This window comes from Mixophyes fleayi, chromosome 7 (assembly GCF_038048845.1).
Source record: "Mixophyes fleayi isolate aMixFle1 chromosome 7, aMixFle1.hap1, whole genome shotgun sequence".
Lineage (NCBI taxonomy): Eukaryota > Metazoa > Chordata > Amphibia > Anura > Limnodynastidae > Mixophyes > Mixophyes fleayi.
This window is the reverse complement of record NC_134408.1, coordinates 7466590-7480135: the sequence shown is the minus strand read 5'-3', so window position 1 is coordinate 7480135 and position 13546 is coordinate 7466590. Positions and strand designations below refer to the sequence as shown.

The 13546-nt window shown below is 44.5% G+C and overlaps 1 protein-coding gene across 7 annotated transcripts; it reads right to left on the bottom strand.

Annotated features, from left to right (window-relative positions):
• Positions 1-1829: 1829 nt before the first annotated feature.
• Positions 1830-13309, bottom strand: BCKDK (branched chain keto acid dehydrogenase kinase). 7 transcript variants are annotated; one of them, XM_075178862.1, is made up of 15 exons: positions 13184-13309; positions 11451-11494; positions 10278-10352; positions 9866-9888; positions 9558-9789; positions 8246-8314; positions 7365-7475; positions 7208-7255; positions 6998-7117; positions 6462-6560; positions 6274-6347; positions 5754-5882; positions 5568-5657; positions 4894-5055; positions 1830-4574 (listed from the first exon to the last, which is right to left on the bottom strand). In XM_075178862.1, the coding sequence occupies exons 5-15, from the start codon at positions 9759-9761 to the stop codon at positions 4430-4432; spliced, it is 1251 nt and encodes a 416-aa protein (XP_075034963.1). In that variant the 5' UTR covers positions 9762-9789; positions 9866-9888; positions 10278-10352; positions 11451-11494; positions 13184-13309; the 3' UTR covers positions 1830-4429. The 7 variants fall into 7 exon arrangements, with proteins under 7 accessions (XP_075034963.1, XP_075034964.1, XP_075034965.1 ...); XM_075178863.1 differs by having other exon boundaries at positions 10303-10352; XM_075178864.1 differs by lacking the exon at positions 9866-9888 and having other exon boundaries at positions 9558-9791; positions 10257-10352; positions 11451-11483; positions 13171-13309.
• Between the last annotated feature and the right edge of the window lie 237 nt (positions 13310-13546).

Genomic DNA, 13546 nt, shown 5'->3' with positions numbered 1-13546 from the left:
AGATAAGCCGGTTCTGTAACCTCTCTTCATCCAGTTCCTAGTAAATCCAGTATTACATAAATAGGTCTCAGTGTTTCTCTTCCCCCTTGGACATTTTCCATTGTAGACACAGGTTTATTAATATCTCCTTCCTGATTGGACTGGAGCCAATCACAGACCACAAACCACAGCTAAATATAGAAGTGATATTGGAGATGTGTAACGCAGAGAATCATAACAAGGGACGTGGAAGGCGTTTCCTGGTCAGAGGGGTAAAGTACATATTTACTGACAACTTATACGTTTCCAGATGAGACCGGTAGGAAGCTGGAGGTAACGGACTCTGTATCAGGAGGGAATTTTTGTCGTGTAACATTGGGGTACAGTCCATTCTACTATTGGACTCCGGTCAGAATGGGGCAATTGCCCCGTTCTTCACCTTATCACCATTTATTTATATAGCACCACTGATTCCACAGCGCTGTACAGAGAACTCATTCACATCAGTCCCTGCCCCATTGAAGCTTACGAGAGGGAGAGGGAGAGAGATAGCAGCCAATTAACCTACCAGTATGTTTTTGGAGTGTTGGAGGAAACCGGAGCACCTGGCGGAAACTCACGCAAACACAGGGAGAACATACAAACTCCACACAAATAAGGCCATGATCGGGATTTGAACTCATGTCGCCGGCACTGTGAGGTAGAAGTGCTAACCACTGAGCCGCTGTGCTGCCCATTATGTACCATTATTGCTGAAATATGACTTATTGAATAGTAAGCACGTTGTAGAACATGGGTAGTCTGAGTGCCGCTGTGCTTAACAACACAACAAGGTCAACGCAAGGAGGAATTGTATCCTTACCCTCCAATGGTAGACAGTAGGGGCAGCGACACATCTAGAGGGGTTATTCAATCACAAAGTACACGTGCAATGCCCAGTACACAGCCATGTGTATTCCAGCATTACCTGGCATTATCTCCAGAACTAATCTTTAAGTTCCTGCACACTTGCAATAAAGCCCCCATACACATTCCTCAATACGAATATGCAGAAAAATAGTGTATGTAAACACCGCCCTCCATGGCCTATATTTCCCTTACACCACTCTACTTCCCAGCTGGGTTCATTTCCCCGTCCGGCAGCAGGAGCAGTTACAGATCTTTCCATCCATCATTAGGTTAGTTACAATTAACACAGTCCTGAGTTATTGCCCTAATCTGCTCTATTACAATAGTGACACCTTGTGGAAACAATCTGTATTACACCGATCATACGGTGGATAAATGGTATTTCAGATTTAAAGAGCACCTGTCACCCAAGACAGTGCCTCTTGCTAGGTAAAGGCCATCCAAAAAGGCCTATATCATGCAAGATTTGAGGAAAGGCTTTATTTGTGCATCACCGTCTGTAAATAAATGTATTTTTGGTATCTACAATGCATCTCCTCTTACATGGCAGTTTGTATCAAAGTACAGCAGACCCTGTTTTAATATAGAATGTTAGCAATATTTTCAATGGATATCAAATATAAGGATGATGCAGACTACACTAAAATATATGGATATTAGAAGTCACCAAGGAATTCATGGGGCCTCAGGCTGGGCGAGTTTATACAGGTTAAAGAACACTGATGGGACACATGACCACTCTTATATTCCCTATACAGAGGGGAGTGGGGTTTAAGTGTAGATTTAAACACTCTAATTTTCAAATACATCCCCTCTCCTATCTCTGATGGCTGGTAAAATACACACATTTATGAAGCACCCAAGTCGTGGGCCACAAACCAACGACAGGATGACAATGTCACATCAATGACTGGACACACAGACTACTAAAACTCCACATATATGTTTCGCTCTGTCTCAGGGTCACTTATTTATTTCCTTGAAAAGAGAAGGAAAATCTTCAATTAAAAAAAATAAGACATCTCAACAATCAGCATTACTGCAGGGGTGGGGGCAGGCAGGAATGGGACCTGCGAAAAGTGCAGAGGATGTAAAATCACCGCATGAGGTGGTCTCAAGACTCTACAAACAAGTTCTTCTATTCACAAACACTTAAATCAGTGAACAGAAGACTACAGGAGAATTCCAGCTGTTATTAACAGCCTTCAGCATGACCTACCTGTGCAAAAGGCTCTGCTCCTGCTTTTCCAACTTAGTTTCCTAGTTATGAACTAATTGATGGTAAAACACTACTCCAGGGTTTCCCAAACCCAGTCCTCAGGGCTCCCCAACAGTGCAGGTTTTCCGGATCACATGTGACATAATTAGGACCACCTGTGGATCTGTCAGTAATGAATACACCTGTGCTCCAGCAAGGAGATATGGAAAACATGTACTGTTGGGGGAGCCCTGAGGACTGGGTTTGGGAAACCCTGCACTACTCTATTAATTCAGACCAGGTTACTGCAATCGGAATGTATGGCAGACAAACAAAAAGGAAGCACTTTATATCAGGTCCTGCTGGAGGCTTAAAAGAGAACACATTCTCGCAGCCACTTACAGCGAGTTTAGGACAAGATGAAAAGCTTTAATAAGCGCTACAGGTCTTTTCCATTAACATTTTATGATTGTCACATTTGCACAGATGAGAATGTGTCGCAGTTCACTGAGAGAACAACACCAGTTAGCCATCCCCAGTAATGTACAGCACATAAAACAAAGGAAAGACACGACTCAATGAATCTCCAATGTCGCCAAGTACAGGGCTCTGCAGGTCACTGAAAACACAAGTCAAGCAGGGATTTACCAGAGTCAGGCAAGTTGTAAAGGCAATAAAGCCTTCATACTGAAGTTAAGTGACTAGGCATTGAGACACAAAAACTATACTAACAAATCATTTTGGCTTCGATTCTTGTTCCTCTATGAAACTTCTGACAAAAAGTCCCAACTTAATGTCAAGAGTTAAAAGGACAATTACTGACCACTTCTTAGTCATAGAGAGGTATCCACACCAGGGCAGAGTGTGAGGTCCTGAGATGCCCAGCAGGTGAGTGTTGGTGTTAGAAGTGGGATTCACACACATATGCATTTATTACGCATATTATATTAAATGTCACATATAAAGTAGCAAACTTTGGAACACAACCAGTAGGCAATACAAGTTCTAAATTGTTCTCTCTCTTCTGCTTGTAATGATTGCACAAAAGGTTGTTCTACACAATGAGGACATGTTAAATATGATTAACACAGAACAATCAAGAGTCACTTTATATTCCAAAAGACAAAACCAGTAAAATTCAGATAAGAATACAGTTACACCTTATCTCCGTGATCTGTACAGTAAGATGAAGCCACTGCCTGGTTGCTGTCTTCTGTGCAAACAAGGTGCTAGGCGGAAGAGATACCCAATGCTGAAAGAGTCTTTTAAGAACCTAAAAATCTGAACAAAATCGGCATAATAAAGAAACTAAGTGCTATGTCAATCTACTACCACATAGGACAGGTAACATCAAGTGTCAATACCCCAAACTTGGTGTGGTACCTCCTGTAGACCAGAGGGGTATTGTTCTTTTCTCCTTTTTTGGGTTCCAAAGGCATAGAGAGCTGGAACAGCAAAATCTTGAGAAGTTCTTGTAAAAAGCATTCAGGACAACCTGCCACATGTCCAACAAAACAGAACAAGGTGAGGTCTCCTTAGATCAATCTCAAGGATTGTCAACGGAGATGCTTGTTGCCCAAATATTTGTACATATCCAGACATCTGATAACAGTTTCCATGGAGCCAAATACTGTCAATAGATCCAATTAATCTATGTCTTGGACACTGTAACGGCACCACAAGCGTCTTTATGTGAAAAATTCCTGGTCCCAGTAGTATTTGCAAAATCTCAATATTAAGACTCAACAAGAGCCTTTAATCTCATTAGTCAGGACCCCGTAGAAATATTTGGTAGATGCATAAAAAAAAACAAACATTATGTTCTCTTGAAGGTTCCACCTCACAATTAGTATTAAGCCGTGATTAACATCACCTGCATCACGAAAAAGCGTGTTTGTATTAACGGAAGTTCACAACTAACCCCAAGAAAATAAATCAAAAAATGTGATTCGGCTGTTATTTTTTTTTTTTGGGTTTTTTTAGACCAGAGGTTCTCAAATCCCATCCTCTGCTTACTTTCACTAGATCAGAGCTGGATCATGTGTATTAATTACAGACTGATATTTAAGAGATTGTTGTGATTCAGTGAGGACTGGAAAACATGCGTCGTTATCAGTCCTTGAGGACCGGATTTGGGAAACAATTCTACAGTACATGCAGTTTTGAAATGGGCAGTCTGCAGGATGGGCTCTCGTTGGAGATCATCTGACTTAAAACCGTCCTGAAGGGGAGGAAAGAGGGAAATGTGCTATTAGCTGGTGGGGCAGACAGTATAATACAATTAGCCCAATCTTCTATGGCAAAGAGCTGTGGAAAGGCTGGATCCGTTCAGTATGCCTATCCTTAAATACGGAAACTCTCCTCTTTCCCATCGATATGTTTGACACGCAGGTAAACGTCGGTCCCGATACCCTGAAGCGACTGGATGGAGAGAGAGCCGCCCAGGTACTCTGCGTAAGCTCGGGAGGTGGGAAGACCAAAGCCGAAACTGCAAGAAAATAATTTTAAGAACCTTTGGATTGTGGCACAAAGACAAACACAGAAGATCAGCCGTTTGGCCCCATGGTACTCAGAACAGATCACACACTCTAGCTTCTCCTATAGGATACTAGGACTGGATCATACATGCTTGAACAGCCCCTCTCGCCAAAAACAGATTACACACACTAGATCAACTGCCCTCCTGTTTACTAGAACTGGATCACATGAACTAGATCCCTCTCCACCACGTTACTCATACACTAGGTCAACGCGTCTCAGCCATGCTACTAGCACTCAAACACACACCCGCTAGATCAGCCCCTCACCCGTGCATGGTTTCAGTAGGGCTGCTGTTGACCATGTCCATCATATTTCCAAAAACAGGGTTGATGTTACCGTCCTGAGTGCTGCTCTCAACGGTGGTGAAGTGGTAATCCATTACTCTCTCCAGGCAGTCATGGGGAACGCCACCACCTCTGTCAGAGATCCTGGGTAGAAAACAATGAGTGAGATTTGGGGGCTATGTAATAGAGTGGGTTATGTCTACATCTGCACGGGTTTTACCCTTGAACTAGAGTGTAAGACCACAATGTTCGATGCAAACCAACACAAGTACCCTCATTCCACAAAGTGGGCAGGGAACCATCACAGTATCTCTAATTTCTGCTTGCATGACCCCCAGTGCAGAGGTCTCCTACAGGTTTACTGTTCCAAGTAGTTCATCTACAGATGTGAGGGCCTTCATGGAGTGCGAAATGCGTTAGCATCTGGACACTGGTGAAAGGGTTAATATGCTTATTTGATTCATGGTTTGTAAGGGCATTGTAGTTATACTTTTATCTTTAAAATGAAACACTTGATCTATTAGAGGTTTTCTTTTCAGTGCTCTGCCTTCCAAACTAAATCTTGGCGTACAGCATTCGTGGCTTGTATACAATGTCACTACGCTTTGGGTTTGCAGTAATATATAGAATCTGGCAACAAGGAATCTTCATCTTACCGGATTATCAAGTCAATATCGTTATTTGCAATGGTGACCGATATGTCAGGGACATTGTAAGGACTTTCGATGTGACTCTCCATGGTGGCCCTTAAAGTAAGGAAGAAGATAAGTCATTATGTAACCAAGCTGACATTTTCCTGTAACAAAGAACCAGACTCCACCTATAGCGCAAAGCCGACTTACCGCATGGAGTTTTTCAACAGCTCTGGGAGAATATAATCCAGGGGCATCGGGATAAATGGGAAGCGGGCAGCCACATGGCCATTAATCCGCACACGAGGGGCGTTTCCATACTTAATTTCACAGAGACGCCTGGAACGGAAAACACAACCCTGTAGTGTATCAAACAGCACCGAGAAGACGCTCATAATTCAAACTCGGGAACACATCAATTAAGACTCCACACTCAACCACTGCAGTGTGGTTCTCCCTCCCATCTGTGGCATGGGTAACGGACATTGGACGTATCGTGGAGGAAACCCTAGAAGACTACCAAGGTAACTCCACAGGCTTTAATCAAACACTAGTAAATGTAGGATGCGGGCAGTGTTCAAAAAGAGACGTCGGGCGTCTGCCCAAAATGCAGAAGGGGCAAAGCAACATTTATACACCTTGTTTAGAGCAGTCATCGTATACAAAGTTTCTGTCCGAAAGGAACAGATTAAATGAAACTGATGACCGTTAAGTTGAAATGGCTTCTTACCTAGCAAAATCCACCCACACCTCAATTATCTTCTTGGGTGAGAGTCTGGTACAGATAATGCCAACAAAGTCCGGCTGCAGAAATAGAAGGTCTGAGTAAGTGGTAAGAAGTAAGAGGACAGAGTAGGGCGAGATCGGACATGAGGAGACAGTATGTACCACGGTGGGAGGGGTAGAGTGGGTACCTACCTTGTCTTCATGCAGACACAGGTGGTGTGTGGCCAGCATTCGTATCCCCAGACGGGAGGTTAGAGTTTTATCTAGGAAGTGTCGGATCACTTTCTCGTCCTGACAGGGAGAGGGGGGGGGGGGGGGGGGGGGGGGGGGGGAGGGGTAAGTTACTATTACATAAAAAGTGACAGTATCCAACACTGACAGACTAAATGTGCTGCTGTATGGTGCCCCCAACTACACATCTCACAGCCCCCCCAGCGGTCTTCCCCTGTGTATCACAAGTATCAGCCACCCCCCCCATCCCAGCTGTCCTCCCCTGTGTATCACAAGTATCAGCCCCCTCAGCTGTCCTCCCCTGTGTACCCCGAGTATCAGCCCCCCCCCCCCTCCCAGCTGTCCTCACCTGTGTACCATGAGTATCAGCCACCCCCCCCCCCCAGCTGTCCTCCCCTGTGTACCACGAGTATCAGAGCCTCTCCCTCCAGCTGTCCTCCCCTGTATACCACGAGTATCAACACGGGGCCCCCCCCTACAATGTATCACAGTGGAACCTGAATGTATTTGCGGCACTCCTTCAGGCCCTCAGCCAGCTGGGTCACTACATCCTTGTGGTCGTCCAGCAGCTGGCGTAGAAGCTTGCAGTACTGGCTCTCTATGTCGTGGTCTGTGATCTGGATGGGAAGTAAAGAAGGAGTTCAGTAATGTGCACACCCAGTACATAACCACCAGCGATGACGGCAGACAGGGGGCGCTGCACTCACCGGGGGGAACTCGCTCAGTTTCTGGAAGGCACGGATGTAGAGCTCATGCTGCAAGAGACAGGCAGAGAATAGTCAGTGTACACCAGCTCCCGGTCACACAAGTCATGCCTAAGGCTTGTAAAAGAACACAGTAGCCACAGCCAAGACGGGTACGTACGACATGCAGTATCGTCGGGTTACAGCCAATGATGAACGGGAGACTGCGGAAACCTTTAACCCGATGAGCAATGCGGACAGGGAGCTCCTTATGCAGATACCTGGCGCTCTTCTGCAAAAATACACAAAATAAGACAACGGGCGTTAGTAGGAGACCAGAGGAACGGGAAATGGGCACATACTGGTTGCTGGAAGAACAAAGAACTCTTTCAAGCAATCCGGGACACACAGTTTTATTACAACTCATTCTACGTGTATCAGACAAGTGCTTCATGAAAGAGAGCTTATGTTTTACATGTATGTTCTTATGATTAACACACGCATCTATGCGCAGTAACTCCAGTCTTACAGGATGGAAATATGTAATGTCCACAACTTAAACCCGCTCACTGTTAGCAGCCGAAGATTACTCCATACAGTGTTAGAGGTTAAGTATCATTTGCAATCAATAGGGCTTAAAAAAAAAAAAAGGACCAGTACATACTACGCCCGCCCATCCCACCACTGATGAACCAGTCACAGTTCCCAGGTTGGCCCGCTCCATTGACTCTTTAGCATGAACCATTAAACGCCATGGACTCCAGCGAGAAAGTCCTGCGACTTACTGGTCGTACTCTCCGCCACCCCTCGGGAGTACACACAAACGGATGATGGGAAGACTATCTAAAGTGTCACACTCGGGCAACCAACGGGGGATGGAGGGGGAAGGGGAGAACATATCACTAAATGGAAAGGGCAACTATTACCCCTCCGTCTCACAATGAGAAGAAAGGGGTAATAGGTTTCTTATAAGAAGATACTGAATACCAAGTATACAATAGACCTTTCTGGACAATATAACCAGACAAACTATGTACATAAACACAGTGTTGAGTCTCTTACCAGGATATGGCTGCCATCTTGAGAACGCCCTGAATACAGCATAGTGGTAGGAGTGAGACGCACAGAGGCCTAAACATAAGGAACAAGAAACACATTACCCATTATTACAACAGACACTCACAGGAGTCTGGCATACTCTCCGCAGCCTGCTAGCTTATCCTAGCAAGAAAGCTAGTTTACTTGATTAGCAAAAAATACAAATATAAATCAGACTCCAATAGGACAGCACCCCCTAGTGGCTAAGTGGTAGAATACTTCCACATGCATCTATAGAACATTACAAAATCTTTTTTTTTAATCATTTATGATCTAGTGCTTAGGGTCACAAACTGTGCGCTGCGGCTTCCAGGGGTACCGCGGCGCTGTCACAAGGGTGTCGTGGACAGGAAGAAGAAGAAAAAAAAACAAAAAAAACCAAAAACTGCTTACTAATTCGGCGGCGCCCGAGAACAGCATCCTCCTCCCTCCTCACTAAATGCCGGGCATGACGTCATCACACCAGATATATTCAGTGAGAAACGGCAGGAGAGAGGAGGATGCTGGGACCCGAGCGCTGCAGGATTGGTAAGTTCTTTTTTTTTTTTTTTATTTGTTCTTCCTGTCTACGGCGGGATGCAGAGGGGGCACAGTGTGTGGCGATGCAGAGGGGGCACAGTGTGTGGCGATGCAGAGGGGGCACAGTGTGTGGCGATGCAGAGGGGGCACAGTGTGTGGCGATGCAGAGGGGGCACAGTGTGTGGCGATGCAGAGGGGGCACAGTGTGTGGCGATGCAGAGGGGGCACAGTGTGTGTTAGCTGTAAATTATTCTTTGACAGAAATATAATTGAAAAAAAAAATATATATAAAAATATTCTTTTCCCTTGGATTTACGTGTATTATTTTTGCATACAACTAAATAAGTATTTCTGTACTGACCTAAATACTTATTACGTTTTTTTTGACTACTTATAAAACGGGACTGCTCAGTAATTATTTTGGAGGGGTGCCTTGAAAAAAATTATGGAGACTCTGAGGGCGCCGCGAACTGCAAAAGTTTGGGAACCACTGGTCTAGTGCTTAGGGTTACAAACCAGGTACAAAAATATTTCCCCACAAAGACCATGTGTAATAAACCCTTAAAATGTGTATGCAATACAGCTTCCATGCTTGTTCCCGTCTAAAATCGCCAGTTCTTCCTGCTTACAGTCCAAAGATGTTGTTGCCCATAATACATTTATAAGGGTTAAAAAATAATGGGGGGGGGGGGTTTGTATTTGCCCGGATGCAGAATTTTATAGTGCAACGGGGTGGGTGCGTTAGGAGCCCCCATACCTTCTCTGCCGCCTTGTCAATGTTGGCCTGGTTGTAGAAGGAGGTGACGGTCTTTGATTTCTCTCTGGACAGCACCACGTGATGGCGGTTTGTGGTGGAGGCATAGCGGGATTTCAGCAACATAGAGAACAGGCGGAGAGGGGGGCTCAGGGCTCTGGGAGCCCCCATCTCCAACATACTTTTCCTCAGCATCTCCCGCAGCATCTCCCGCACCAAGGGAGGAGGAGGGTTCCTGTGGAAGAGGCGGGGTCAGAAGAGCAGGTATCCCCTGGGACACAGCACATGTGGAACACAAGGAGAAAACTCACCTGAATACCGGACTCTTAGGTGACTGAGATCAGTCCAGAAAGGTCAGCGTTAGGCGGAGAGGGGTCAGAAGACAACCAGGGGGGAAATATGGAAAACAATTGAAAAGGTTGAGGAAAGAAAATCAATTATATTCTAGACGCTTCAAAAATACATGTACAGAATTAGCTAAGAGAATAAGAATTACAGTCAAAAAAAAATAAAAAAAATATATATATATATATATATATATATATCTCCTTACGTTTTACATTTCATTCTTACCACAAGTTATTCAGCCATTTAATATTAGCATTTGACATTCAATATTCTCCTTTAGCGTGGGTTAAATACAAAAAGTTATGTAACCTACGTCACAGGGACACAAGTTGGACTACAAGGTTAACCAGAGAGGGGGAGTGGAAATATTCCAACCTTTCACCACCCCCGTCCACATTACCCAGTGCCAGCTTAGGTCACAGGAAGAGAGGACACAGGACCATTAACCATCTGCAAGGAAAAGGAGAGACACAATGTCATTAAACCAGACATTTGAGCAGTGTAAAGAGAATACAGTGTTAGGAATATGTGATAGGAAAAGGCAGACAGACAGCTGAAGACCGTGGATAAGTCATGAGCTTCTAGAAAATGGAGGCTGCAGGGTGGTTAGGAGACAGCAGCGATCTCAGGTACAAGGCTAGCAAAGGCTTAGGCGCTGGGAAAGAATGGACATTATCCAGGAGTGCATAGAAATCACCATCAGGAGGGAGTAAAAGCGTTAGAGAGGTTCTCTACCTTAAATAGATTTGTACCCTCACCGTAGAGAGTACACTATAGTACCTCTATTACCAGTCTTGGTTATGACCACCAGTCTGCATTGGTCACGGGCTGTAAACTATTTTATTTAGTGATTAGAGAGTTCCCATAATCCCCCGTTGTGGATATTATATGAATATTACAATGATAGCATATTATATCACAGCAATTTTTGCATCCTCCCACACCACAAAAACATATTGGTACATTAATTAGAATCCAACTATGAAGCTGGATATGTGTGTGTGTGTGTGTGTGTGTGTGTGTGTGTGTGTGTGTGTGTGTGTGTGTGTGTGTGTGTGTGTGTGTGTGTGTGTGTGTGGGAAATTTTGAATTTTGCAAGCTGCAATCCTCTGTGCAACAATACCTTGGTGCTATGTAAATACATTATAATAGGAATATTAAAATAAGGTGCTCTCTAAGAGTGGAGTGAAATAGGGTCAATTTCAATTATAAACCCCCATTTACACAATTTGATTTGCTCCAAGAGGGTGCACTCCACCCGCAGCTACCAAAGACCACAGAGAAAGGCTGTACAAACCCCCATACCTGTCCCCTTATGAAATGAGCGTTCATGATCTAGGTGACAAACCAGCAAAAAAACAAAAAACAAATCTGCAGCCAGCCTGGTTCAGTACCTGCTACTCACTGACACTCCCAGGAACAGGCGGCTCAAGGTTATGGAATCAGTAAATGTAACCTGGTCTCTGGGATTGCAAGAGACTAGTTCGGTGTAGACATAACTAAAGGGATAGGAGACAGGGGTACAGACAAGGCTCCCGGAACACTCACCGTTCTACTGTGATAACCCCATAAGGAGAGAGACTCAGTGTTACCTGCGAGAGAGAGTCAGCGTCAGAGATACCCATGTGCGACATAACAGGTCAACAGGACACAAAACATTGTGCAGTACTGGGATGCTCTGTGTTTTTATTCAGACACCAACAACAAACTCCTAGAGAGAGGGGCTGGGAGCATAAAAGTAATAATTTCACCCCTTTGTGGTATTTGGAACATACAGTCCCAGTCTGCCTGGCTAGAAATACACAGCCCCAGATGAGAGTCCTGCATTGCGACATACCAGACAGAAGCAATGAAAAACATTGGCTGACTGCCCATCACAAGTGCTAGCACGGATTTCATTTTCCAGATCTATGCAACAGGCCTTGGAGGAAACTACTGGAAAGGCAAGCACCCTATGTGGCCATGGTAGAACTACAAGTACCAACATGCCTTGCATGCCAAGACCTGTATTTCCACAGGCTTCGCCCATTTCTGGAACCTGGAGAATATACATGCATTTATACATATGTGGGATGGACGCCATGCTGTGCCTCTCCAGAGGTGACTAAGTCTGCTCCACATACTGTCTAAACGCCCAGCGGGTGTCAGCTCAACATCCAGTCCGACAATAACATCCCAGTATAATTTACTGACCAATCAGAGGGCTGCTCTCCTGCATTCCTTTAAATACAAGTAAGAGCTTTATGGGAATTGTTTCACTATAATAAAAAGCCACACCCAACAGTCAGGAGATGGATGGAACACATATAGGAGAGAACTTCAAAAAAAATAAAAAAATAAAAAATGTTGTGCATACGAGAACAATTACAGCACAAATGTAAAAAACTAAACAAAACCTACACATGTACAGATGATGGAGAAGCTGTACAGATCAGAACAGAGACCAGACCCTTCCTCACACAGAAATGCAAACGTCTCACACACTAGAGATGTCATGCAAAAGAATCATATGTGGAGTTTTCTTGCATTTTTCCCGCCACATTTTTAAGCTATATGCAAAAACAGACAGGAGACGAGTGTTATGTCTCCTATTAACTTGTGACCTTAATTTCATGTGAACAGAAACACCACCTTTACTGGGGGGCTAAAAAAAACAAAAAAAAAACAACAACACATAGTATCTGCAAAAATAGTATCTGCACCCTTCTTTGTTTTTAAACATATAAACCCACCAAATCTGCATGAGATTTGCTTTTTCACTGCCTTTGTCTTGCAAGTACAAAAAGCACACAGACACTTTAATCTCTACAGAAATAGGGTTCAACAGGCGCTGCAAACTATATTCACAGTGGCTAAACATTGCATTACCCTCCACCCTCAGTGGAAACACAGAATACACAGACAGTACTACATACAGATAATGCATACCTTGCACAGTCCTCCAATACACTACATGGCATAACATCAACCACACACCCTGCACTACACACATACATACATACATACATACATACATACATACACACATACATACATACATACATACACTCTCCAGAGGTGAGGATGAAATGCTATTATTGACAGCAAGAGCTCGTCACATCTATACAGACTATTCTACTTATGTAATAACCTGTTTGGTTATTACATAAGTAGAATAGGCAGCAACACATACACTATATACAGCAGCAGTAGTCATACAACCATATGCATACAGGAACTGCCAGCCTGCAGGGCCCATACAATAACCAGACCCAGCTATAGAGCAGACAGCTTATACCCACCATCCGCCACGATCCTGATCTCCAGAGCCAGCCCCCAGCCTCAGGCCACAGACCCCAGCATTTAATATCCCAGTGAGCGACGCCGACATGGGCAATTGACGGCAGGGCCAACACGCGCACTACAATTCCCGGCATGCAGCGCGCAAGTAATCCAGCCTGGCGGGGGCGGGCAGTGGCTGCAAGGCATCTTGGGAATTGGAGTCAAACAAAGTTGCACACTACAAGAGCAGACTGAGAGAGCGGCGGCCATTTTGGCGGAGACCTATATGGGTAAGTGACCTCTAGAATTGTCTCCAGCAAGTGTGTAACGAGCCTGGGAGGACGGAGAGAGCCACAGACCACGTGATGCGTCCATGGTTACCT